At 44.1% G+C, this 25,321-nt stretch overlaps 4 protein-coding genes across 6 annotated transcripts; 1 reads left to right on the top strand and 3 right to left on the bottom strand.

Annotated features, from left to right (window-relative positions):
* Positions 1–3,362: 3,362 nt before the first annotated feature.
* LOC139638438 (ribonucleoside-diphosphate reductase large subunit) lies at positions 3,363–7,578 on the bottom strand. The gene is made up of 4 exons (XM_071512577.1): positions 7,439–7,578; positions 4,542–6,523; positions 3,999–4,187; positions 3,363–3,906 (listed from the first exon to the last, which is right to left on the bottom strand). The coding sequence occupies exons 1-4, from the start codon at positions 7,455–7,457 to the stop codon at positions 3,715–3,717; spliced, it is 2,382 nt and encodes a 793-aa protein (XP_071368678.1). The 5' UTR covers positions 7,458–7,578; the 3' UTR covers positions 3,363–3,714.
* Positions 7,579–8,623: 1,045 nt separating this feature from the next.
* qpctla (glutaminyl-peptide cyclotransferase-like a) lies at positions 8,624–12,753 on the top strand. The gene is made up of 7 exons (XM_071512570.1): positions 8,624–9,481; positions 10,105–10,251; positions 10,373–10,666; positions 11,282–11,443; positions 11,938–12,037; positions 12,134–12,250; positions 12,592–12,753. Exons 1-7 carry the CDS (start codon positions 9,263–9,265, stop codon positions 12,735–12,737), a joined length of 1,185 nt encoding a protein of 394 aa, XP_071368671.1. The 5' UTR covers positions 8,624–9,262; the 3' UTR covers positions 12,738–12,753.
* Positions 12,754–14,067: 1,314 nt separating this feature from the next.
* On the bottom strand, positions 14,068–16,587 carry six9 (SIX homeobox 9). Its single transcript, XM_071512571.1, has 3 exons — positions 16,055–16,587; positions 15,468–15,622; positions 14,068–14,296 (listed from the first exon to the last, which is right to left on the bottom strand). The coding sequence occupies exons 1-3, from the start codon at positions 16,448–16,450 to the stop codon at positions 14,131–14,133; spliced, it is 717 nt and encodes a 238-aa protein (XP_071368672.1). The 5' UTR covers positions 16,451–16,587; the 3' UTR covers positions 14,068–14,130.
* Positions 16,588–17,039: 452 nt separating this feature from the next.
* Positions 17,040–24,814, bottom strand: six5 (SIX homeobox 5). 3 transcript variants are annotated; one of them, XM_071512573.1, is made up of 4 exons: positions 24,117–24,802; positions 20,904–21,992; positions 20,395–20,801; positions 17,040–20,208 (listed from the first exon to the last, which is right to left on the bottom strand). In XM_071512573.1, exons 1-4 carry the CDS (start codon positions 24,800–24,802, stop codon positions 19,538–19,540), a joined length of 2,853 nt encoding a protein of 950 aa, XP_071368674.1. In that variant the 3' UTR covers positions 17,040–19,537. The 3 variants fall into 3 exon arrangements, with proteins under 3 accessions (XP_071368674.1, XP_071368673.1, XP_071368675.1); XM_071512572.1 differs by having other exon boundaries at positions 20,395–21,615; positions 21,661–21,992; XM_071512574.1 differs by having other exon boundaries at positions 20,395–21,992; positions 24,117–24,814.
* Positions 24,815–25,321: the final 507 nt, after the last annotated feature.

The following is a 25,321-nucleotide window of genomic DNA, read 5'->3' as shown; positions in this document are numbered from 1 at the left end:
TATATATATATATATATATATATATATATATATATATATATATATATATATATAATATATTATATATATATATATATATATATATATATATATATATATATGTGTGTGTGTATATATATATATATATGTGTGTGTGTATATATATATATATATATATACTGTATGCTACTATGCCAGAGAAGCTAGTAGGAGAGGAGATTTGACTGTAGTAATGAACACTACATCACCTGGAGAGGCCTAATACTGTTCCTGAAGCGAATCAGCCAAAAAGAAAAAAAAGACTCATAAAAGACTGCATCTCCCAGAGTGCACTAGGAGTAAAGGATCTTCAAGCTCTAAAGACATGGTACTGTAGTCATATGCCTGTGTGGTACAACTCTCATATATCAATATTATCTATATTGTACTGATATTCTATAACAGTCGTACTAAAGAGGTGTGTGTGTGTAACTGACCGAGGTGAAGGGTACAGCAAACACTCAGAGGCAACTGCATTATCGCACAACATGGAGAGTGTGCGCGGGACAAGATGCATTTTATTACCGTTTGGTGTGTGTGTGTGTGAGAGAGCGAGAATGCGACGGTCTGGTACAGGACGCTTTTAGATACGAACAAACTAGTTTTACTGTAATATGAAACTTATGGGCCGTGAGTTTTTTTTCCCCCTCAGTTTACACGGATAAACTTTTTGGCCCATAGATGTGAAACAAGCCATCAACTTGTTTAGCGGGACGGTGGATCATCGATGTCAGAGAACTCAGTGATATAACAGTATCATATCTCAAATGTAGTGCGTTGTTGTTTTACTTTTCATCAAGTGTCGTGTCATCTCAAATCTAAATGTACTGGATCATTATTTTACCTTCGTTGTTGTTATCTCAGTACGTCTTTGAAATAATGAATTCTAATATTTAATACAGTCTTTTTTTATGCATACTAATTGAAATTAAGCTTTTAAGAACGTCTCCTAAGTCACCAGTAATTTGTGCATATTTAGAAAATATACATTTACTGTACATGGAAGTCACTCTACAACACTGTAGCTCCTCCTTCATATCAGAACCAATGTGCTGGTTGTGTGTGTTTGTCTGTCTGAGCGTGTGGAAGGATGTTTCCCTGTAATATTTCCTAAGTCCTACTCTGTGATAACCTAAATGAACACAAAAGACACTATTTATACTGCTAGCTTGCTTGATGATATTCTCTACTATATCTATTTTTCATACAGAAGTGTGTGTGTGTGTTTGTGTGTCTGTGGTTTTTGGAAATCGAAAGCTGGTACTGAACGGAAGTAAGTTGTATATCTGTGAGGATGTCTCTGATTCCGCGTGTAACTTCCCGTTTCAATATGGATATTGCTGATCAGACTGTACTAAACGATCATTCCCCCCCCCCCCCCCCCGCCTTCCCTGTACAGCAGTGAATCCCCTCTCACCAGGCGCCTTCCCTGGTCCTAACTGGAACTGTTTGTAATTTTTCCACCTTGCCAGTTCACTCAGGTTCCTCAGAATACTGTTATTGACACTCTACCATCTTTACATGCTTTTTGTTTTACCGAGACGGCTCAAGCGTCATATTCTGACCGTGGGCTGGACACAGACTGCACCGGCGCACGGAAAAAAAACTGCCATCTGTTTCTGCTCCTCTTCATCCTTGTGTTTCCCTCAGTTCTGATATTTATACATCACAGCCCATTGTAAAAACACTGTATCTGTGTCCCGCACCTCCTCGCCCTCCAGCAGCCAGGGGTCCAGTCTCAGTTTGGGGCGTCACGATTCAGCTGCAATGATACCAGTTATCTTTATGCCTGAACCCGATGGAACCCAAACGGACCTTCTCTCTTTGAGTTCAAAAATATTGTTGAAAAAATACAGTCTCTCATTTGGAAATGATTCTCAAATTCAGGGGCTTGTAAAAAAAAAAAAAAAAAAAGTTTTGGCTGACTTCAGGTTTGGACATATTTGTTTCAGGGTTTGGGTCAGGCTGTGACTGACAAACCAAACACCAACATATTCCACAACAACAGTCTTACACTCCTGTTATTCCTCAAGTAGGAAGTTTTTCATTGAACCATACAGCTTGGCAGATATAGCTGTGATTTTTGCTATCTGCAAATGTCTTAATGTTGAGTTTATTTGCATGTGGAGGGGGCAAGGTTGTTGTTTTTTTTAAGAATTTTGTTTTTATATACATATAATTAAGCTATTTATAGCATACACAATGATACATGTTGAACATAGCTTAGTGCATTGATGTTGCACTTGCACAAATCACACAGTAATGCATAAGGTAAATGGTAATATTGTATGACTAGGTTTGTTTTTTAGATGTTAAATATTTTGATAATTTATTTTTGAACACATTGGCCACTTTTGCAAACTTTTAACAAAATAGTGAAGACGAGAGGGTACTGTTTTTATTTGTGTATGCTGTTTGATTTCTGATCTCTGTACAAAGCTGATTTGTATGATTCCGCATCGTTTTTCTATTTCTGGCCTCATGTTTCCTCTTTTCTTTGCGTTAGTGCTTTCTGCATGTGGCAGGGGTGCGTAATGCATAGACGATAACTTTTGGTTGAACATTGTTTTACTTGGGGTTGTTGTATCAATGAGTGTACATTTAAAAAGTGTAAATTATGTTTTCATTATTTTATAAGAAAATATATTAAAAAAAAAAAAAAACCTTTCAGAATGGTGGCTTTGTTTTTCCTTAACGAACCTAACAGAAAATTCTCTAGAATACTCAGGTTTTCCTCATGTAAAAAAGTAACTAGGATTCCCAATGATTTTCAGCACTTATGTTTTGTCCTGGCGAGCCTTCAGGACAGCGGTTTGTCTTGAACAGGCACCACTGCCCCATACAGGCTGAAGTCAAGTTTATTCTGCCACCTAACCCGTGATCTTACAGCCAACGAATTGGAAGATGATGAGCTTGCAGGAGGGGAAGATATGCACATTTCATGCTCATCAGGGAGTAAAAGTTTTAGTCAGTCTTTCAAATTCCTTGTCGATGGAGGAGCTATATTTTCTATATCTTGGCATCTCAGTTCTGTGGCTTCAAGGCTGTAGAAATGTTAAATTATTGGCTTACACTAAGGTAGATGAGCTGCATGGCACTGCTGTTGCAGAAAAATTGCAAATTCAATTTTCATGTCTTTCTTACTTGAATTAAAAACGTCTATGGTCTTGTGTTGGGTTTCATGACCCTTGAAATCTGAAAAACTTTGACTTTGCAGACACCTGTTTTTTGGCTGACAATATGTAAATTCTTAAAAATGAGCAACTCTCCCTTTTATTGCCTTATATAATGAGCCTCTAACAAGTTAAAAAGGTATATTTTAATAACTGTAAAATAGTAAGGACAATCTGTTACAGCATTCATTTTTTCATATTATAAAGCAATTTTATTTCTCAACATATATAAAATACACTTTTATGAAGTTAATTTAACTTTGTGTTCCATAGATTAACATAACAGTTAACAAAAAACTAACAGTTAATTTGTTATACAATTAATTCCATACATGCAGAGAAGCAGCTCCACAGAGACAGTGCATCCAAGAATGATACGTGAAAAATGCTTAGGTTTGTGATTTGAAGTCACTTATCAGGCTGTCATCCCAAAGTTTCGTGTTCAACTCCTCATAGCGTGTGCATTTACACAAACATTTTTAACCCAAAAACTCCAGCCTGAGGAAGTTGAGGGAGGGAACGTTTAAGAGCCACACATCAGACACTCGTCCCTGTTCTCCAGGGAACACACCATGGCAGCCGTGTTACGCTCCTTCATCTCTTCCTCTGAGGTCTTGGCTGGCTGCGCCTCCTTCAGCTTCTCCTTGTTCAAGGTGAACTGGATGGGGTTGGCTGCAGGCTTGGTCCGCAGGTAGTACATGCCGGTCTTCAGACCCTGTAGTGAGAGGGAGAAGGGCATTTATAATGTGTCTTTTGGCATTCATAGTTCCTCATCTCCTCCAGAATGGTCCTGCGGCCTTCACTTACCTGCTTCCAACCAAAGAAGTGCATGCTGGTCAGTTTGCCGTAGTTTGGCTCTGCGATGTGGATGTTTAGGGACTGGCTCTGGTCGATGAAGGCCCCGCGGTCTGCAGCCATCTTGAGGACAGTCTTCTGGGAGATTTCCCACACAGTTTTATACAGCTCCTTCAGATCACCTGGGACCTCAGCAATGTCCTGTTGAAGTCAAACAATATGGTTAGAAATGTCTTACTATGAAACATAAAAATCAAAGCCTGAAAAAAGCACTTTTTCAGACATACTATGGCTCAGGAAAAGTATAATGTTATCCATGATGTTTTGCAAATCAAGGCCAAGTCCAGTTGTGATGCGTTGACTGGAGTTCATCTGAAACTGTCAGTTAAGGAAGATTTTTGAAAATGCGATAAGCATAAATTAACCATTAAAACAAAATAATTTTTTAACAATGTCTTCATTAAACATCTTGATCATATATCTCTATAAATAGACACTTTTGAAATCCATTAATATGGGACCTTTAAATCGGAGGGATTAGGTGTGGCTGTTTACCTGAATAGATCCATTCTGAGCGATCAGCTGGTTCTTCATCTCCTCGTTCCACAGCCCCCTCTCTGTCAGGTCTTTCAGCAGGTGAGGATTCACGATCTGGAACTCCCCGGAGAGCACCCTGCGGGTGTAGATGTTGCTGGTGTACGCCTCAACGGACTCGTTGTTGCCCAGGATCTGGGCTGTGGAGGCCGTGGGCATCGGGGCCAGCAGCAGGCTGTTCCTCACACCGTGCTTGGCGATCTTCTCCTTCAGCAGCTTCCAGTCCCACAGGTCCGTGGGAGTTTTCTCCCACATGTCGTACTGAAGGATTCCCTTGCTGACGGGAGAGCCTGGGTAGGTTTCATAGTGGCCGAGCTCAGCGGCCAGCTCACAGCTGGACTCCAGGGCGGCGTAGTAGATGGTCTCAAAAATCTGAATGTTGAGCAGCTGAGCCTCAGGGCTTTCAAAGGGGAAACGCATCAGGATGAAGGCGTCCGCCAAACCTTGGACACCAATTCCGATTGGCCTGTGACGCTTGTTGGACTTATCGGCTTCAGGCACAGGGTAATAGTTAATCTCGATGATCTTGTTAAGGTTCTTGACAATGACTTTGGTTACGTATGCCAGCTTTTTAAAGTCAAAAGTCCTCTCAGAGGTGACATACATGTTGAGAGCGATGGAAGCCAGGTTACACACAGCCACCTCATCTTGGCTGGTGTACTCTACGATTTCTGTGCAGAGATTGCTGCATTTGATGGTGCCTAGATTCTGCTGGTTGCTCTTCCTATTGCAGGCGTCTTTGTAGAGCATGTACGGTGTACCCGTTTCTGTCTGGGACTCAATAATGGCGTACCACACCTGCTGAGCCTTCACCACACGCTTGGCCCTGCCCTCCTTCTCATATTTGGTGTAGAGCTTCTCAAACTCCTCCCCCCAGCACTCATCCAGCCCGGGGCAGTCGTCGGGGCACATCAGAGACCAGTCTTGGTTGCTTTCCACTCTCTTCATGAAGAGGTCAGGGATCCAGAGGGCGTAGAACAGATCTCTGGCTCTCTGCTCCTCCTTCCCCGTGTTCTTCTTCAACTCCAGGAAATCAAACACATCAAAATGCCATGGCTCCAGGTACATGGCAAAGGCCCCGGGTCTCTTGTTGCCACCCTGGTCGACGTAACGTGCCGTGTTGTTGTACACTCTCAGCATCGGGACAAGGCCATTAGAGTTGCCATTGGTGCCAGCAATGTAGCTCCCTGTTGATCTGATGCAGCTGACCGCCACACCGATACCTCCAGCTGATTTGGAGATGAGGGCACACTGCTTCAGTGTGTCGTAAATGCCTTCAATGCTGTCGTCCTTCATGGCCAGCAAAAAGCAACTGGACAGCTGCGGCCTGTTGGTTCCAGCGTTGAACAGTGTAGGTGATGCATGGGTGAACCACTTCTCTGAAAGCAGGTTGTACGTCTCAATGGCTGCATCAATGTCTCTTTTGTGGATCCCAACAGCCACTCTCATAAGCATGTGCTGAGGTCTCTCGGCGATTTTGCCATTGATCTTCAACAGGTAAGACCGCTCAAGCGTCTTAAAGCCAAAGAAGTTATAGGAGAAGTCTCTATCAAAAATGATGGCCGAGTTGAGGCGGTCCTTGTTCTCGAGGACAATGTCGAGTGTCTCCTTGGAGATCATGGGAGAGTGGCGCTTATTTAAGGGGTTCACATAGTTGTACAGATCCTCCATCACGTCGCTGAACACTTTCTTGGTCTCTTTGTGAAGGTTAGAGACAGCAATCCGTGCAGCCAGAATGGCATAGTCAGGATGCTTAGTTGTGAGAGTGGCAGCAATCTCTGCTGCCAGCGTGTCTAGCTCAACAGTGGTGACCCCGCTGTACAATCCCTGGATCACCTTCATCGTAATCTGGGTTGGATCCACAAAGTCAGAATTCAGTCCATAGCAAAGCTTCTGAATGCGAGAGGTGATTTTATCAAACATGACGCGCTCTTGGCGTCCATCTGAAATACAAAAAAAATTCATAGCATTTGTTAAATCACCACACGGCCATCTTGGTAGGAAAATAACAGTGATTGTAAGAAATTAACAAGTGATTAGAATCAAATGACACAGCTGTGTGTGTAGTAAAGCAACATATTGGTGGGAAATGCATGTGACATCATGGGAATACTATAAATAGTTCTGTCAACCCAATCATCATTTTCAAAAAAGTTGCCAGTCGGCATCATTTCATTAACAATACGTGGTTGTGATGAAAACAGAAACAGTCTCAAAAAGCTTTAATGATGATGACAGATCCATGTAATGTAGTTTTAGAGCCAAAACAGGTTAATGTTACTCTTCCTGGTCAACAAAGCCAGGCTAACAGCTAGCACTAAGGCCCTACTGACACAAGAACCAAAAGGTATATTGCCTTTTGGCGCCAACTAACGTTACGACAAAATCTGACCTAACAGGCCACTAAGCATCCCTTTTCTTACTGACTTAGCTTTGAGTCAACAAAAACTCCCTAGACATTGAGTCAGAGACAAGTCAAGACATTTTCAATCATATTTATTTGACGAGCCAGCGGAGTAGCAAGACAAGGTTTCGCTTGCTAACTAAGCTAAAGTTAATCAATCCGATAAACAATTGGAACCTAGCTGTAACGTTAAGATAACATTAGTTAGTTCCCTAATTTCCTGTTGCTATTAGCCAAAACTATCCCACTGGCTAACGCTGGTTCGTTGTTACTCTAGCATGTAAAACTTTCTGTGCAGGTTTCGGTGTTGAACTACACTGTCTGGACGAGGCAGCAGATCAGCCGCTGATATTTCTAGTTAGCTACAGATCCACATTACCAGTTAGCTAGCATTGATGCTAATCTAATATGAGCCTGAATATAGCTTGTGCTTTAACAACAAAAATGAGCCCACCTCGCTTGATCACATGCATGCTGGCCGGGTGTGATGTGACTGGTCTCCTCAGAAAGCAATAACAGCTCGGCAGCTATAGTTTTACCACCGTGTTGAAGTGTCTAAACACTGTCTAAACACTGTTCAGTCGCAAACTACAGGGCGCGAATAACCTAAAAACCCGCTAACGTCGCATTTGTACGGAAGGCGTTACCAATGCACGCAGGGATGGACAGAGTTTTACACCAATCAACAGCGATGTAAAACAGGCCTGGCCGCCATTGACCAATCACAACAGTTTATGTTGCCAGTTTCCTTTTCCGTTCATAGAACCTCCTTGATTTGTCCCCGCGCGAAAATCTGGCGGGATAGGAAAGTAGGTCATGTAATATGCTGCTTTGTTTTGTGGAGTGATATAGCCATAAAACTGCAGTAGTACATTGTAATCTGTAGTGCTACAGTGTACTTACATACTTTATATGAAGCTTTTCGTCACTCCATTTGTTAAGAGGAAAATGTTTTGGATTGACCTCATAACATTGTCTACACACAGACCACAATTTCCCACATCATGTAATAAAATTCACATGCTTTCAATTGTGACAGTTGACAACTATGAACTTCAAATTGACATTTACCTAAGACTGAACCTGGTGTGGTCTATTCTGATAATCCTTTATCAACAGAAACATGACTATGACGAGATGACAATAATAAATACACATAAACTTTGTTCCCAAAACGGGTTCCTGACACCACCAGGGGTACATGAGGAGGTTCAGGGGGTCCCCGGCAAATCAAGGAGTAGATTAACTTCAATTTTATTTAATTAACTCGACGTTAGTACAAGGAGAACATGTAAATTAATATAAATGTCTCCACTCTCCCCACCTACTAATAGCACAGACAGTCATCAAAAATCTCCTCAGATGGAGATTTCCTTAGGACAAAATCTTATCAAAATGGGGGCTGTTGTGTAAAGCGTGTCTTTTTTGACACGGGTCCTTACATGACAAAGTTTGGAAACATCTGCGATAAAGTAAAAAAAAAATGAATAGAAGCCAAGATAGACGCTTAATGGATGCTGTCTCTTTAAAGGTGTCGCTTGGTACGTCATCGTTTTGCTACGAAACCCGGAAGTCATTTGTTGTGTGCAGAGCAGCCGAGCAGCAGCCAAGGCAGCAGCTGGTGGCCGGGACTTACGCCATTTGACCATGGCATCCGACTTTTAACATGTCCAGTAGGCTACTTAGACCCGAAGAGATGTAAAATTTACACATTATAGCGACTGCTGTGCCGCCGATGTTATGGCAAGTTGGCGAGCTTGTTACTGAGCCATTTATTGCAGTATTCCTCCTTTGTAGGCTACTTGTGGTTAAAAGTGAGTTCAACATGACTAGCATTAATGAGCTCATAGCTTTAAGCTTCCTATTTCCATGTAGATTGTATTAAAAAAAATGCTAAGTTAACTTTATCAAGGCAACCTAAAGCCAGTGATGTCACCAGGTAATTGGGCTGCTAGAGTCGCTTTGAAGAATGGGATCTGTTCTTGACCATAAAAGATAGGCTATTAAATCCATAGCATAGACAATTATGTTGAAACAGGAGCAGGGCGTTGCAAATATGGGATATTATAACAAAGGTGGTGCAGAGCAGCCTGATTCCTCTGGTCTGTGACAGTTCAGTCAGAGCGGGCTTACTCTACGGCTTCCTATGTGAATTCCCTCCTACTCTTCATGCCACAAGTTTTGACACGTAGCTGTTTAGGGTGACATTTGTCAGCGGAGAGGAAGAGAGAGAGAGAGACGCCATCGTGCAGGTCCCAGTGTGTGTGTTCACCCAGTCATGTCTAGATCCAGTCGGCGGTACAAGTCTCTACAGACGAGCAACGGCAGCGGCTCGTTTCCCGGCTGTGACCGGGTGCGGATGCCCCGAGCACGGGTCCTGCTGCTCTGTCTCCTCGGTGTTCTGGTGCTGGCCGTGGTGCTGGGAGTCTACCTGTCCAACGACACGAGCAGCGGCCATGTGAACCGCATGCCTGCTGTAGACCTGGCCAAAGACAGGGTAAGGGACATCAGAGACACACCGCAAAATTATAGTCTTGTTAACACAGCAGTACAATTCATTAGAAAGTTTATCTGGCTGCTTTCGAAGGATTAATTTTGTCCCAGAGAGAGACAAAAGCAAGCACTGTGTCTTGGAAATACTATAGCCACAGCCTGGGGTGTTACATTGTCTGGACCTTTATACTAGAAGACCTCACTGTAATCAGAGATAACAAGTTTGTTAGTGATGATAGAGTTGAACCGTGAGTTAGGAATAACAGCGATATATCTCATTTTGAAAACACTGCACTTGTTCTTTTTCTCCACCATTCTTCCCCTACCCAACTACTGCTCTTCCCTTTCTTTTTGATGGACCTGTCAAGTGACCAGCCTAGATCAGTGACACTGTTTATTTAGCAAGTTGAACCTTGCAGGTTGAGTGCTGATCACGTGTGTCCAGCTTGAACAGGGATCCCAGCTCTTGATGTTGTTAATTTGTCCATTCACCCTCATTCTATCCTTCTAATCCTCTATGTTCTTATTCCACTTTACTCCACCTAATTTAGACCACATCCTTTTTATTTCTATTTGTTCCTCCTGCTTCACCCACGTCTTCATCGCTGCTCTTGTGTGCCCCTCCAGTTGTCCCACAAGCCCAGTAAGTGCTCCCCGGCTCAGATTCGTCGCCTGGCCTCCCAGGTGGACGGGACCCGGCTGTGGGCGACTCACCTGAGGCGCATCCTGATAGAGAGGCTGCCCGGGACACAAGGCAGCCTGGCTGTACAGCAGGTATGTGCGCCAGTGAAATTATTGCGTGGGTAAACATTTAAACGTTTATTCAACATTTTAATGGTTTCTTACACATTTTCCTTCCCTCCTCCTTCATCCACTCCTCTCTCCTCTACCTCAGCACATCTCCTCCACGCTGTCTTCGCTGTCCGCTGGCTGGACCGTAGACCTCGACTCCTTCCAGTCTGCGACCCCTCGTGGCCAGGTCACCTTCACCAACATCATTGCCACCCTTGACCCCTTGGCCCCCCGCAAGCTGCTGCTGACCTGCCACTACGACTCCAAGGCCCTGCCGCCGGACCCCCGCGCCCCAGAAAAGGTGTTTCTGGGGGCCAGTGACTCGGCAGTGCCCTGCGCTATGATCCTGGAGCTCGCCACCGCTCTGGACGCCCAGCTCAGATCGCTCAAACAGCAGGTTTGTGTCTGGGTGATTTTGTTGTTATACCTCCTCTATTTTGATTTTAATAATGGATTTAACTCTGATTGTATCGGCAATTAGCATCGGTTATTGGTTTTAAGGCAAGGATGGAAACACAAGATAAGAAGAGCAGTTGGAGGAGATGCTGACACATTCTAGTTTCCTTTCTATTTTTTACTTACCCTCTCCCCTATCCCCTCCCCGTCATCTGCTTCCCTCCTCCTCTCTCTGGAAGTGACAAAGAGCAAAGGGGAGAGGGAAGGCGGGGAGATGCTGACTAGATTAGTTTCTCTCATTTTGTTTCAAATACTCTCATTTCTTCTCCCTGCCTGTATCACTGCAGCGTAGGGTAGAAAGTGCTGACTCCAGCCTCCTGTTGTGAATGCAGCAGTCATCTGTGTATAGCAGTATCTCTCCAGAGGCTGTGATCTATGGTAGCTAGGAATACACACACACACACACACACACACACACACACACACTGCGACAACACTGCAGAGAAAGAAACTGGCCTCAGTTGCTGTTTTTTGGGTAGTGAATACCTTAATTTGATTCGCTTGTACAAACATCTCTCTCTCCCTCTCTTCCCCCCTCTCCCCCTTTTCTCCCTAGAAACCTCCAGTGACTCTTCAGCTAGTGTTTTTTGATGGGGAGGAGTCATTTGAGGAGTGGACCGCCACAGACTCGCTGTACGGCTCCCGTCACCTGGCTGACCGCATGGCACACACCCCCCACCCTCCAGGCTCCAAGCAAACCACCATGCTGCAGGCTGTGGTGAGGAAACTGAACAGAAATAGGCTTACATGTCCCGTTGTGGTCAGATCCTGATCCAGAAACAACAATCCAAATTATGTATGGCTAGGCTGAATTTAGCAGCCTACCTAAATGAGCCTGTTTTAAACTTGGTGAACAATAACAGCAGGTTAGTAGTGTCTTTCTGGGCTTATCCTCCTACTACCATTTAACTATAGAATTTAGTATAGGCCGATTTTTTTTTTAAATCTCGTCACAATCTCTCACTATTTAGTTCCTTGCCTTCCAACCTCAGCTCCTCCAACTGAGTCTTGCAATCTTGTAATTTACCACTAACTGCATCTTTCCCCATTTCTTTTACATCACTGCAACAATACCATGATTGCCATAATTTAATGGAAACTCTGTTTATAGACTCATCAGTCATTTCCAGTCACAATCATGTGCAAGGATGTGTGAGACAGACTGTATATGGAGTTCAGAGATCAATTTTCTCTCTTTTACTTTTCCTCTAGGACCTCTTTGTGCTCTTAGACCTGCTTGGTGGTCCTGACCCTCTGATTGTGAATCACTTTGATAACACGGCTCGCTGGTTCGACCGTCTGATTGCTGCAGGTAAATACTGCCGCAAGGGAGTCAAGCTTTGTCACTAATATTTAAATCTCTCTCTCTGTTATGTGCCCTAACTCTGCCTTCCCTGCTCATTCTCAGAGAAGAGACTCCATCGGCAGGGTCTGTTGATGTCTCACCCCTCAGAGCAGACCTACTTCAGGAAGGACGTGTACCTCGGACCTGTGCAGGACGATCACATCCCCTTCCTTCATAAAGGTAAGAGACACTCACACACACACAGAGAGAGCCACATTACTACCTTGATTTTTGCTGAATATATATACATGTGTATATATAAAAGGTACCAGTGGTCAATTCCAGACACTTTTGGCCAAATCCGACACACAACTCTTTGATTTGAAAGTTAGATTTTAGCTTTTCAAATGTATGATTTCACATCACTTGCCTTTTGTCAGAAAACTCAAAAATCTTTGCTGGCAACTGCATCAAAGAGTGTGTTCTGAATTGGCTAAGGGTATCTGGAATTGGCCACCGGTGCGTTACCTATTCTGTGTATCATCACTTTCTTACTCTCTCTCCCTCGGTCTCACACACAGGTGTCCCTGTGCTACATGTCATCGCTACGCCCTTCCCCCAGTTTTGGCATACGCTGGATGACACAGAGGAGAACATGCACCGACCCACAGTGGAGAACCTCACCAAGATCCTGGCTGTCTTCCTGGCAGAATACCTGGGCTTCTGAACCCAAAACACAAACACTGACACATGTGTTGGTGGTCCAGGCCCATTCAGTCACCTGGGGACCGCTGCTCAGCTGGACCCACTGCTGGAGTGCAGGTGGTGTTCATCACACTGGTGACAAGTGGGGGTTTGGAGAAAATGATCATAACCCAGAGCCTCAGGTTCCAGGTTCATACAGACTGGAGTGGACTGGAACCAAAAACACGAGAGAAGAACCTGGCAAAATGAACTAGACTGATCTAGATCAGTATACTGAAATACCAGATAAACTCTGCCAAAGACTTGCACTACTGGACTCTCTAATCTCCTCGGTTTCATCTGATGGATGAACTTAAGGCCTCTGTCCCAACTTATAGCCATGCATTGTGATGCATACAAATAGTCTTAATTTAAAAGTTAATGCTGGCTGATGAAAACAGCCTCGTTCACGTTACCTTTTACATGATGAACAGCTGGGAAAATCATCTCTGTGAATTCAAAAGCACTCTAATGAATAGTTTTGCTTCATTCTTGTGAAAAATCTCAGCCTTATCCCTTCTTTACCCCATTAATATGATTGTGGAGCACTGTAATGTCATGGATGTGATGGATATGGACTTTGCATTCACTCATGATTTAATGCAATAAGTTCTCTGAGCCAAGATGTGAACATTGTTCATAGAGCAACAAAGCCTGGCAGGTGGAGGAAAGAGTGAATGACTGTGTGTATTCTCTCTTCACCTTCACTTGACTGAGGATCCTCTTGGCCTTACACCCTGCTGTTAGTCATCAGTATGTTTTATGCTGCACATTTTTTGTCAGGTTGATGCTGTTATTAGATACAGCGAGATCCGATGAATGTTCTTTTACACCGTGTATAAGGTGTAGTAAAGGGTCTGCAATAAAGTGGTTTTATTCAGTTTCGATCTGAATCCCCATAGGTGGCCGGTTAAATGATGCAATGATGGAAAAACACACTGAAAAATGCTGTAACTAGACATACTGTAACCTACTATGTACATATGGGAACATCCTAATTGTCTTAAATAACGTCCCCATCTTATTTCCTCTGTCCTCTATTAACAAAGTGAAGACAAACGAATCAGAACGAATGTCTTGGTGTCATATTGTGTGTAATGAGTGACGATGGAAATCCAGCCCACAGGACATCTATGTATGTTACATTCATTCATGGCGCCCACTTTTAATTTTCGTCTTTTACAGTTTATCGATATGTCTTACATGTTTCAGTCATGACCGTGTCTGATAAGAAGCCATGTTTGTTAATAAAATTTATTGACACAGGAAGATACGCTTTACATTCACAGAAGTAGCAGAACTAAACATCTAAAATGTCGGACTAATCAATAAGAAACAACCGGGTAATATAAGCCGCAGATTGGACATTGGATGACTCAGAGGAATCCGGCTGACATGTGGCTTAAGGGTGGCGGTGAGTGAGACAGCGGTGGGAGCGGAGGGCAGCAGTAGAGGGGGTGAGGGCTGCCTGGAGGTGAAAGGTCATGGTCAGAGGAGGGGTAGGCTTCTGCCGGGGTTCCTCCAGAGCCAGGCATCTGGAAACTGACGCCATCAAAAAATGTTTTTATTTAACCAAAAGAGGGTGCTGTTATTCTATGTAAAAACTGAATAAAGGCCTACACACTCTGTTTGTGTGTGTGTGGGTATGACTTAAGTCACTTTCAGGGATACAAACCAGACTTAAGACCAGTTGATTGGGGACAGCGTTTGCAATTGGGGACAAAAGCCATGTCCCCAATTGGTAAAAAGCAGATTTTGGTTCAGTGGTTAAGATTAGGGTAAGAGTTAGGTTTAGGCAAGTAGTGGTTATGGTTGTGGTTAGGGTAAGTCTCCAGGAAATGAATGTAAGTCTATGTAAATACCCCAAAAGTGACATAAGTAAGACTGTGTGTATGTGTGTGCTTCTTGTATGTAATCTTCATTTTGTCTTGTTGTGAATCTATTGTGAATCTATAGGTGAATCTGGAAAGGTTTGCTTCTCTAGTAATTGCCTCACAAACAGTATATACTATACAAATATATTAAATACATACATTTTAGACATTTCAGTTGCTACATTTTTCTGATGTTCATGTGGCATTAACAAGAGAAACAGACCATGCTTTCCATTTTCACCTAGTCGTCAGACTAATCTGAAGCTGAAGAACTAGTACTATGTCATGAAAACCAAGATTGATCCTTTAAATCAGTGGTTCCAAAAGTACGGTCCCTGGATTACGAGGGGTCCCTGAAGGGGTTCCAGGAGGTTTAGTTTAATTCCCTCACCAGAAGTTATCATAGTGATAGTATAAGGATGACTTCTTCATGGTTTCACTCTATTATGGTTTGCATAGGCTACCTGGAAACGAATGGCCACCTGGGAGGTATGACAACGTATTCAAATATCTAAAAACGTATTGTATGCTTTGGCAAATGGTCGGTAGTAATGTAAAGTATGCGTGTAGTGTAGTAGATAGTCTAAAACATGCAATGATAGATAGTCTAAAACAAGCAATGAAACCGGTATGGACCTTTAACGGCAAGGAGTTGTTGCTATGGACGTTGCTATGGTTGCAGTCCAGTTGAGCTATTTTTGCGGAAGTTATCAGTTACTTTAGCTTGTAAGAAAGTTATTTCAAATCAATATTTCGTGTCCAATGATTAACGTAGCGTTACTTGGTGAGTAGCAGTGTATTAAGGATAGTGTAGGGGCGACATGTTGCTCCTTACTGACCCGTTAGTTGCTCGGTCCCTCTGCCGTCGGTTCTTGAACCAGTTGCTGACCTGTATGGCCGTCAGGCCGGTAGCTGCTGCAAGCTCCCGCTTCTCCCGGGTGGAAGGATAAGGTTTATGGTAGTACCAGTCCCGGAGTATAGTCCGTGATTTTTCCTGTTACGAGTTGTAAATCAAGTCATTGTCAGCTACTCAAATACAAGGACGACTTACACGTGAAAATCAGGATAACTCAATTAACACTATCTCCCGTGTAACCAAATGGTGTTGATGCCCTTTCATGTGCTTGTCATCCTTTGGCTCGAAGAAATAAACGTAGTGTGAATATTTCACCAGTTTTTCTGTTGTTTCTAAACTTTTTGGTCAAACTTGGTGTTTAGTTGTGCGGAGCTACAACTGATTAAAACTGACTGTGTTGCTGTAACTGTATTGCTTTCCATCCTCCTTTGTTATCATAATGTGTTCACTGCTAAACAAAATTAATTATGGGTCTTTTTAAAGTCTATACACATTTACCTCAAGTCTCCTTCATCCATGCAGTGCATGGCATAAGGCTAACTCAAGCTTGGGGAGCACAGTCCTGCCTACCTTGAAGCAGTAGCTGGTCTCCTCTCCATCCCAGATGGTGTGTGGTAGTGGGAACTTTCTTCTGACCCTGTATTTCCCCACAGCCCCCAGTGGTCGTCCTCTCTGTCTCTCCGCCTCCGTGTAGTGGGCCTGCAGCCACAGCTGCTGCAGGAGCGGGTGGCTGCGTGGGGAGAAGGGGAAGCCCTCCAGCAGGGTGTAGAGGTCAGAGAACCGGCCCTGGTGGAAGGCCACCGCCGCCTGAGCCTTCAGCACGCTCTCCAACTCCCCAAGGCAGGAGGAAGAGGAGGAGGGAGGAGGAAGAGTGCGCAGGAAACCCGAGAGACGGTCCATGCAGCCACTCTGCAGAAGGACTTCGCACACACAAGCCACCTGCTCTGCTGAGAAGACCATGGCCATGAAGACAGAAAGGTGGCCTGCAAAAGTCAGGAGATGCAAGTTAGACCAAAGTCTATGCTGAGAGATCTTCAGACAGCCTCTCTTACTGTCCTGAGGTAAGTCAGTGCTAGAAAGAGCTGGAGGCTCTGTGGAGCATGTTGGCTAGTCTGTGGATGAATAAGTGTGCATGTGTGTTGTATCATTACTCATCACGTCCCCGTTTCCTTTCCCCTGCCCTGGCAGTATTGAACGTGCAGGTAATCTGAGAGCATGAGGGTTACAAAAACACACCATGTATCCCTCCTTCTCTTGTGCAAACACATGCATGCACACCCTCACACAGTTTGGATTTTGCCATTGTCATTCAGAGAGAAAGCAAGATGGTTGTGCAGTGCAAACACAAAATGCATTTGAATAAAATTTTCTTGCCAAATTAGAAGCAAAAGGCCCTCGACAAATGCTCTGCATTAATTCACAGTAATGAAATGTGATGCATGAGGATACTGAATGCAAAGATAAATGAAATCATACTATACTATACACAGAACTGTTTTGTAAATGTAGTTTATTACAATATCATGAACAGTAATATAAAAAATAGAATGCCTTTGAGTACAAAAATGAGAAAACAAGAACCTTGTATGACAGACAAAAATGATCCCTTTCAAAACTATCAATAAGTCAATCAAAATACATTATCTTTGGTTAAATCTGGAGGCATATATGTGTCAGGTAGGAGGGAGTAAATACATTGTATCCCAGGCTTGACAAACATTTGGGTTATAAATGTGCATAAGCCCACATGGGCTTAAACGTCTACATACTTTGGCAAAAAATGGCTCATATAAACAGACGCAGACTACCATACTTTACATATACAAGCATACTTTCCCTTTCCTCCAACTAATGTGTGGTATGATTGGTATAACTCAGACTATTTGTCTGAGCCATTTCACAATCTACCTAATGGCCATTGGGAGCAAATTAGCATACAAATTTGGCCAGCAACAGGGGGTGACCTATTTCAAAACGTAGCAACGATGACTTATCTACTCTGAAAAGTGGTGATTTCAACACCTGCAGTCTGAGAAACTTTGAAAACAATGTAACCTTCCAAGTGAAAATGAATACCATTTCCTATGCCCATTTCCCACAAGGACTTCTCGTTTTCTTTCAATTAAAACTAGAAACTGATTGATACATGCTTTAAATAGATTAAATGTACAAAAGAGACAAACAACAAACACACTAAAAAAAACCAAAGGCCATTATTGTAACTAGATGTGTGACACTGAAGTGTAGTTTTGTGTACCATAATAGGCCAAAGATCTGACTGCTACCTGTGTTATGACAGTGGAACGCTCATAAGATGGCGAGCACTTTAGATTTAAACTGAAGGAGCTATTGCACCAAGTCACACTGGAGTCCATCAGGAAATCCTGTCCCACCATTTACCATTTACCATTTCAACTAGTCTTTCAAGTGGGAAGCACCACAGTGGAAATTTCAGAATGGAATCTAAGCCCAACCACTGTCATAACAACACAGCAGAGCAGCGTAAACATGGTGTGAATGAAATGTGCAAAATATACAAAAAAAAGGAGATGGAGCAATGACCATGCAACCTGGGCCGTCACATTACCTTTCATTAGAGATCAAACAGAAAAACAAATGTGGGTAATCATGAAATTCATATGGAGTAGAGGCGGAAATTTGGTTGGGCATATAGCAATTGTGAGATGCTATAAAAAGTCCAAACATATTTTAAAAGCATTAATCCTAACAAACTTCAAAATAAGGCACTTAAAGTTGTAAAAGAAATTGAAAACACACTGTGAGATTGTGGATGCATTCAACAACAAATATCCCTCAGTGGGATCACAGCAAAGGTTTTAGTGTAACGCACTGTCATGCTTCATTTAAAAGCTCAGTGTATAAAAAGCTTTTCATCTCCCAAGTTCACTGGCTTTTGAACTCAGCCACTGTGCCACGTAGTGTGTCCTATAGAAAACTTTACATGCATTGCATAGAGTACGAACCGTTTCATCTCCTATGTTACACTTTTACTTGCAGAGGATAGAATTCTAACTTGGGTTCTACACAAAGTAACTTAAAATCATTTACTGATGACTGTCAGTTAGGGTGCATGTTTCAACCCAGACTTCAGTAACTTGCAGTAATAAAATACTGGTGAAGAAACTGTTAATCAAATGGTTTCACACAAAAACTCTCAACCAGCTTTTCTATATGTCTCACAGTTCCTCATGTGAAGAATATAGTCGGAGTGTTTGTAGAATTATATTTCATTCAGGCTGTGAAGACGCGAAAGAGAACCGAACTCTTGAACCACTGAGTTCTGGACAGTCATACGATACTCCGCTATCCTGAATTTGTCTAAATTTGTGGCTTTCCCAGACAGTCTGGTGAAATGTAGTGGGCCCACTGCTCTGCTACTGCCAACCAAAACCCCAGACATCCACTTCTGAGTACAACAAATCTTACTGCCTGAACTTGGACGGCAGTACACAAAACTGCAGGGAGAATAGGCCAAGTCACCACGCCTTGCATAATATAGTATCGTTTTTTTTACACCTGCAGCTGAGGCCAAGTGGACTAATCCATGTTGGTTCTTCTGACTGGATCTGGTAACACAGGCAAGGCACAAAGTTTATGAGAGACTGACAAAGGCACATAAGGAGTTAAGTGAAAACCTTTGCACTGAAACCCAAAAATCCTCAGGCAAACCTCAGAGGGATATTGTCCAGGTCAATCAATATGGTGTTCAATCAGCAGGTGAATATCCCATACAATTACCCTGCCCGTCCATGTGAAAAAACTGGAGAGGATTTATCTCAACGGACGACTAAGTGCCAGCTAAGACCGTGATGGTATCAGATCATACTGAGAGAGCACCACTGTCATACATGTCAGAACCTGTCCATATCTTCATGCAAGTCAATAAGAGAGACATTTAGGTCTTATAGGATAGACCAATTAAAAAAAAGACAATCTCTCAGATTGCTAAAAACAAAGACCATAGCCTGTAACGTATGTCTCATTGTTTTCGTTTTCAGAAAAGTGGTGTTGCAGGCCAGCAAGGGAAACCGTCTACAAGCCCAGCTCATCATCCACAGGAACAGACTGGAGCTGAGTAAGAATCTTGGTGTCCCCGTCCATCTCCTCTGGATTCCCTAGTGGTGACCGAGCCTCCACATCCTGCTCTGGAGAAGGGCTGCCCAGAAGCAGGGACTCTCCTCCAGGTAGGCCTAACAAAGCTGGGTCTTCAGGTAGGTCCCCCTTCCCACGGACGTCAAACAGAGTCAGACTAGCCGACGTGGAGAGGGGTACAGGGCTCCAGGCGGGCTGGGACAGTTGAGTGTTGGGTGTCACTCCGCTGCACATGGGACTGAGGGAGAGCATGCTCTCTGGAGTGAGGGTGTTTGGTGGTGTGGGGGTGACCGAATGGTCCAGGATATGGGGGGAGTGAACGGTAGGCGTTTGGCTGGTTGCAACCCCAGTCTCTGGAGCACAGTATAGTGGGGATGAGTTGATGAAACTGAGAGGAGACGATGTAAGGGTGCTGGGAGTCGAGCCTGATGTGGGTGTCAGCTGGGAGGCTACAGGAGGGGTGAGAATGTGGCCCGCTCCATTGGCGGAGATGGGAGAAGCCTCAGGAACTGGTTTGAGGAGGCTAGTGAGCTGGATGCCTGCTGGGATGGTCAGAATCAGCTTGCCTTGCTGGACACTCAGGTAGGGGCTTCCACCTAGGACGAGGTTACCTACAGCAGAGGAAAATGATACATTTAAAGTTATTTAGGCTGTGTTAAGTTAAAACTTCAAAACTTTACCAATCCATACTGTGGCATCTGGATGAAAATCTCACACATTTCCATGAAGATGTCATTAAATAAACATTCATACATAACCCTAGTACATTTACAAATGGCTATATGAAGTCAAAATACCTGGAGATGTAGAGGGGAGTTGAATAACTCCAGAGTTGAGGAGCTGCACTCCAGGGGTGACGCTGGTGGGGGGACCCACACTCTGAATGGGCCTCAGCTGGTTTATCCTAAAAGGGCCCTGTGTGACCCCGCCAGCTCCAGGAGCCGAGGTCAGGATCTGTAAGGGCACTCCAGCAGAGGGGATGGAGAGAGAAGGAGCGGCGGGGACCACTTGGGGGAAAGAGAGAGTGGAAGAAGCCTGGATGGACGAGACTGGGACCAGCTGCGGTACGGAGAGGGGAACTAACTGTGCTGGAGCTGTGTCTTTGGACTGGGGGACTGGGACCACCTGTGTCGTGGAAGAGATGGGAATAGCTTGTGGGCCTTGTGCGGTCTGGATTTGGCTGATAGTCGGGGTGGTGGTTGTGGTTTGGTCCCCCAGTTGAAGTGTCAGTCCCTGGGGGAGCTGGCCACTGGTGAGCTGAGAGACAGAGACTATGGTGGTAGCACCTTCAGCTAGATTTGTGGATCCATTCTGCTGCTGCTGTTGTTGAGGGAGCCGCTGCGCCAGTCTGTTGCCTGTGTTCATAGTCTGGGGGCTCTGGAAGTGAGGAAGGGTGGCCTGGGGTAGCGGAGAAGTGAGGGGGGATACAGGAACTAACTGAGGGCACTGGGAGACCTGGGCTCCAGAAGAGTGCTGGACCAGCTGGGACACTGGTATACCCTGGATGGAGGGCACGACCTGGGGCAGAGAGAAGACCTGAGGAGTGGAGGTGCTGGAGGACACCACGTGGCAGGCGGAGCTAGGGGGGGTTAACTGGGAGCCAGCAGTGGCAAACACAACATACTCCCCTTGCTGGCTGGAGAGAGAAACGACAGAACTGGAGATCACTGCGCCGGTAGAGGAGATGGAGGCTGGGAGGATGAGAGGCTCCTGGGGTTGGGCATTTTGTGTTAAGACTAGCGAAGGGAGAGAGGTTGGGGAGGACAGAGTTGATGAAGAAGGGGATAAAGGCGAGGATGAGGGAGATACTGTCTGACCACTGCCCTCTGATTTGATTACCATTCCCTCTGGGACATTGATGAAATCCAGAGCAGGGCTCGTCCCATTGCCACTGTCTGCCTTGGTTTCCAGAGGAAGAGAGATGTTTGATGAGGGGTTTGAGACGGGTGCGTTGGTAGTGCTCAGAACCACTGTTGGGAGACTGCTTGTCTTGGCCTCCATGGCCGAAACCCCTTGCTCTGCTACAGATATCGCTTGCTGTGGCTGCTGCTGCAGACTGATACTGGGTTTGGTTATTACCTGGGCCCCATTGAGGATCAAAGGAGAGCTGGCTGCAACAGGACTCAGTGTGACTGTCTGGCAATCGCTCAGGCTTATCCCATTGATTATGACCCCAGCACCGGTACTGGAGATCAGGGAACTTCCATTGAGTAATAATGGTTGGGAGGCTGTGAGGAAGCCACTGGACCCATTGAGGATGAGCTGGCCTGTGCTGCAGGGGACTCCAGAGAGAGAGATGATGGGAGTCGTGGAGCCAGAAAGTTCCTCGGGCTTGTCAGGGGTATCATCCATGTTGCTCGCCTCATCCTCTGTGCTGTGGTTGCCATCAGACTCACTGAAATGGAAGAAAAGAAAAACGGGTCAAAGGAAAGGAAAATATGTGTGTGTTTGGAGGGTTTTAGTACCAAGCGTTACTCATCTCTCTGATTGGCAACGTAGGGCATTAGACTAAATCCTTTTGTGATTACTCACCTTCAACACAGTTATCCTCTAATCCGTTCCCTCTTTAATATAAACTATTCTAAGCTTTTACATGGTTTGAGCTCAGGACAGAAGGTGATGGTGTACTTTTATTGTTGCTCTACCTTTACCTTGTATACCTTAAAGGTATACAAGGCAAATGTTTTGAGCTCACCACTGCCCAGATACAGCAAGACCCCACATAGGATTGGGGATAATCAGGTAGCGCCGCATTCCTTAGATTTCTATTCAAGGGTTACATTTTAGTCACAAGTCTGAATGCACAGTGATTCATGTTTTGATTAGATATGTTGTGATTTTTATTAATTTTAGGGCAGTAAACAACTGAATACTTTTAAGAGTGTAAATGCTCACCCTCTGTTACAGTTACTGCTGTTTTTCTTTTTAGCTGTATTAGCTAGTATAAGTCACTATGTTGGTTGATTGGTCCCAAAAATTAAAAACACAGCTATAACGGCTGCATGAGTCTAACTGCTGCATCACTTTGAGTTTAGCTCAGTTGGTAAAGCATAGGTTTGCCACGCCAGAGATCCTGGGTTTTAATCCCGAGTGAGTCACTTTTCACTTTTCGCAGTTCATCACAAATTATGTGCTTGTTTTTTTCTTAGGGAAAAGACGAACATTGTGGTACCTGTTTGTCTCGCACCTAGAGTTAACAGTAAGCTTAAAAATCCTGCTGTAGATTCAGAACAGCTTTCTCCAGCTTCCAGTTAATTGCTTTTTGTTGTGCAAAATGATGTCAAAATGCCTTTATTGTGATTTCTGTATGAGATCTGCTCAAAGCACACCATTCTTCCAAAATGCAAGTAATCCTAGAAATGTGTGTACAGTGAGTTGAGCAAATGAAAATCATTCCATCATCATGTATTCACATTTGTTTCAATGAGGATAAATTACCTTAGTGCTTAATGTCTTACATTACACCTTGTTTTCACTTTAGGCTCTAAAAGGTGATTTTCAAGTTTTCTCTGTGAATTTGTACTAAGATTCTTACAAATATGCATATCATGTCAGTATTGGCCGATATGGGTCTGAAAATATCGGATATCAGTATTGACCTCAAAAAAACATATCGGTGCATCTCTACTATTGCTCTGTTGGGTCAGCTACCCAGACCCTTAAAAGCTCAAAGCTATCTCAGAGCAGATAGAAGACAAACATGGATAAGATTCCTAGGAACCTTCTATTATAAAGATAGTATCTTTACCATAACATTGGGGATTGGCTGTCTCACTGCCAGACCACCACAAGCCCTGAAGTCTGATAAGATAAATCTGCTGTATTCTCTCTTATCTCGCCACACATGTTCCTCTCTCTGCATGGCAAAATTTACATACTTTGTGATTTCAGTCAGTGTAAAAGTGAAGATTGTAATTGTTTTTAATAAAGAACAATTAATTTGATGTATTCCCTTTTCCCCCACCAGTTTAAGCTTAACTTTAACCTCAGCCACCGCGGCTCTGCAGGGCCTGGGACGCAGTGCAGGATTTCAGGAAACTTGAGCCGTAGTGGGCGCCTGGATCTCACATTTCACAACAAAGCAACATGCTCTTGGTCCCAGACCTGCTCTCTAGGACCTGTGTGGCTTCATCACTGTCAACAGTTACTTCCACAGTCCGTCTATTTACTTGCCGCTATATTTTGTTGTTTTAAGGTGTTTACACCCTCCTTTTTTCCTTTTTTCTTTTTTTACGTTGCGTGACAAGTAGGCCTGTGGAGCTTTGTTTACCATTCAGCTTTCAGTGATCAGTTGAAGTGATCAGTCAAGTTAGAAAACATCATCACTCTGTAAACAGATGTGAGCCGAGCATAGAGTGTTTTACGTTTTACAAATAAATAAACAAATACATTCAACTTCAGGGCAATTGTTGTCTGAATATGGATTCACCCACATCTCTGAATTTTAATCAAATCTAATGTAGTTACCATGACTTAAATCAACTGATTGGTGTTGTGTGGTTAGACGTTTTTGCCTTGCCTTTTGCTGTGTGTCCCGGACGGGGTTCGGTCCCTCTGCCTGCGGTTCTTGAACCAGTTGCTGACCTGAGTGAGGGACAGTCCGGTCACTTTGGCCAGGTTCTTCTTCTCGTCCGGAGTAGGGTACCTGTTGCTCTTGTAGCACTCTTTCAGGGCGTTGCGAGACTTCTCCTTGAAGCAGTACACCGTCTCCTCTCCGTCCCAGATGGTTTTGGGCAGGGGGAACTTCTTCCTCAGCCGGTATTTGTCCACGGCGCCCAGGCTGCGGCCCCGGGACCTCTCCGCCTCCTTGTAGCGAGCTTGCAGGTAGAGGTCCTGCAGGAACCCATGGTTAGACGGGTGGAAGTCGTGGCTCTCCAGGATGGCGTACAGCTCCTTGAACTCCTCCCGGTGGAAAGCCACTAATGCCTGGGCCTTCAGCAGGGTCTCGTTGCCACGTAGCAGCTCGGCCGAATGAGGTATGGTGGATAGAAATCTCCACAGGCGATCCACATTGCCCGCCTGCAGAAGGGCCTCGCAAAGACATGATACTTGGTCAGTGGAAAAACTTAGAGCCGACTTTTGGAAAGTTTGGAGCAGTTGTTCCGAAACTTGGTCCGGATCCGTCTCTTCTTTCAGCTCCGCTGTCGTGGGCTTCTCCGGGCTATTCTCAGATTGTTCTGCAGACTCCAAAGACAAGGAAGCCATTTTTACTTTAACTTTTTTTCTTCCAGTTCCTCCTCCCTCCCTCCCTCTGCAGCGCTCTCTCTCTCTCTCTCTCCCATTCTCCGACCGTCGACGAAACCATGAATGTTTGCTGCAACTACCAGCGGTCACGCCCCTTTCCCTGCATGAAAAATCACCACAATGTTCCTATAGGGACTTATTGTGTATCTGTGGCATTAAACAGTGAGTTTATAGTGACTTTGACGTACTTAGAATCTCCCACTGTATGACCGTATTATCCCTATAATATCCCTAGGGATTTATAGATTGATATTTGTGATATATGTAGGTCTATATCCTCCTAAAATGTATTATAGCAGTTGGGTGCAACTTGTCCCATTCAAATGCATGGCCAAATGAAATTTCACAGCGTAAATTTCACAAAAATATGTCTTTGACACATTTCTCTGGACTCTTTATTGCAACTAAAGCAGTGTATAGTGTATTTACTCTAGTCAAAATACAGGCAACATTTAAGTTAACAAGGCATATTCTGCAATA

Source organism: Centroberyx affinis, unplaced genomic scaffold, assembly GCF_046629955.1.
Source record: "Centroberyx affinis isolate AG114_WGS23_722 - 3 ecotype Tasmania unplaced genomic scaffold, CSIRO-AGI_Caff_v1 ptg006358l_1, whole genome shotgun sequence".
Lineage (NCBI taxonomy): Eukaryota > Metazoa > Chordata > Actinopteri > Beryciformes > Berycidae > Centroberyx > Centroberyx affinis.
This window is presented reverse-complemented; position numbering and strand designations above follow the sequence as displayed.

Excerpts from the sequence above, each read along its gene's own strand:
- LOC139638438 (XM_071512577.1), bottom strand. Across the intron at positions 4,188-4,541 it reads CTCAGAATGGATCTATTCAG|GACATTGCTGAGGTCCCAGG; the intron begins GTAAACAGCCAC and ends TGACTTCAACAG. Across the intron at positions 3,907-3,998 it reads ACTTCTTTGGTTGGAAGCAG|GGTCTGAAGACCGGCATGTA; the intron begins GTAAGTGAAGGC and ends CTCTCACTACAG.
- qpctla (XM_071512570.1), top strand. The coding sequence starts at position 9,263 with ATGTCTAGATCCAGTCGGCGGTACAAGTCTCTACAGACGAGCAACGGC. Across the intron at positions 10,667-11,281 it reads TCAGATCGCTCAAACAGCAG|AAACCTCCAGTGACTCTTCA; the intron begins GTTTGTGTCTGG and ends TTTTCTCCCTAG. Across the intron at positions 12,038-12,133 it reads CGACCGTCTGATTGCTGCAG|AGAAGAGACTCCATCGGCAG; the intron begins GTAAATACTGCC and ends GCTCATTCTCAG.
- six9 (XM_071512571.1), bottom strand. The coding sequence starts at position 16,450 with ATGGCCATGGTCTTCTCAGCAGAGCAGGTGGCTTGTGTGTGCGAAGTC. Across the intron at positions 15,623-16,054 it reads AGACCAGCTACTGCTTCAAG|GAAAAATCACGGACTATACT; the intron begins GTAGGCAGGACT and ends AACTCGTAACAG. Across the intron at positions 14,297-15,467 it reads AGGGACCGAGCAACTAACGG|TTTCCAGATGCCTGGCTCTG; the intron begins GTCAGTAAGGAG and ends TGATGGCGTCAG.
- six5 (XM_071512574.1), bottom strand. The coding sequence starts at position 24,802 with ATGGCTTCCTTGTCTTTGGAGTCTGCAGAACAATCTGAGAATAGCCCG. Across the intron at positions 21,993-24,116 it reads TCCGGGACACACAGCAAAAG|TGAGTCTGATGGCAACCACA; the intron begins GCAAGGCAAAAA and ends CTTCCATTTCAG. Across the intron at positions 20,209-20,394 it reads ACTCCCCTCTACATCTCCAG|GTAACCTCGTCCTAGGTGGA; the intron begins GTATTTTGACTT and ends CCTCTGCTGTAG.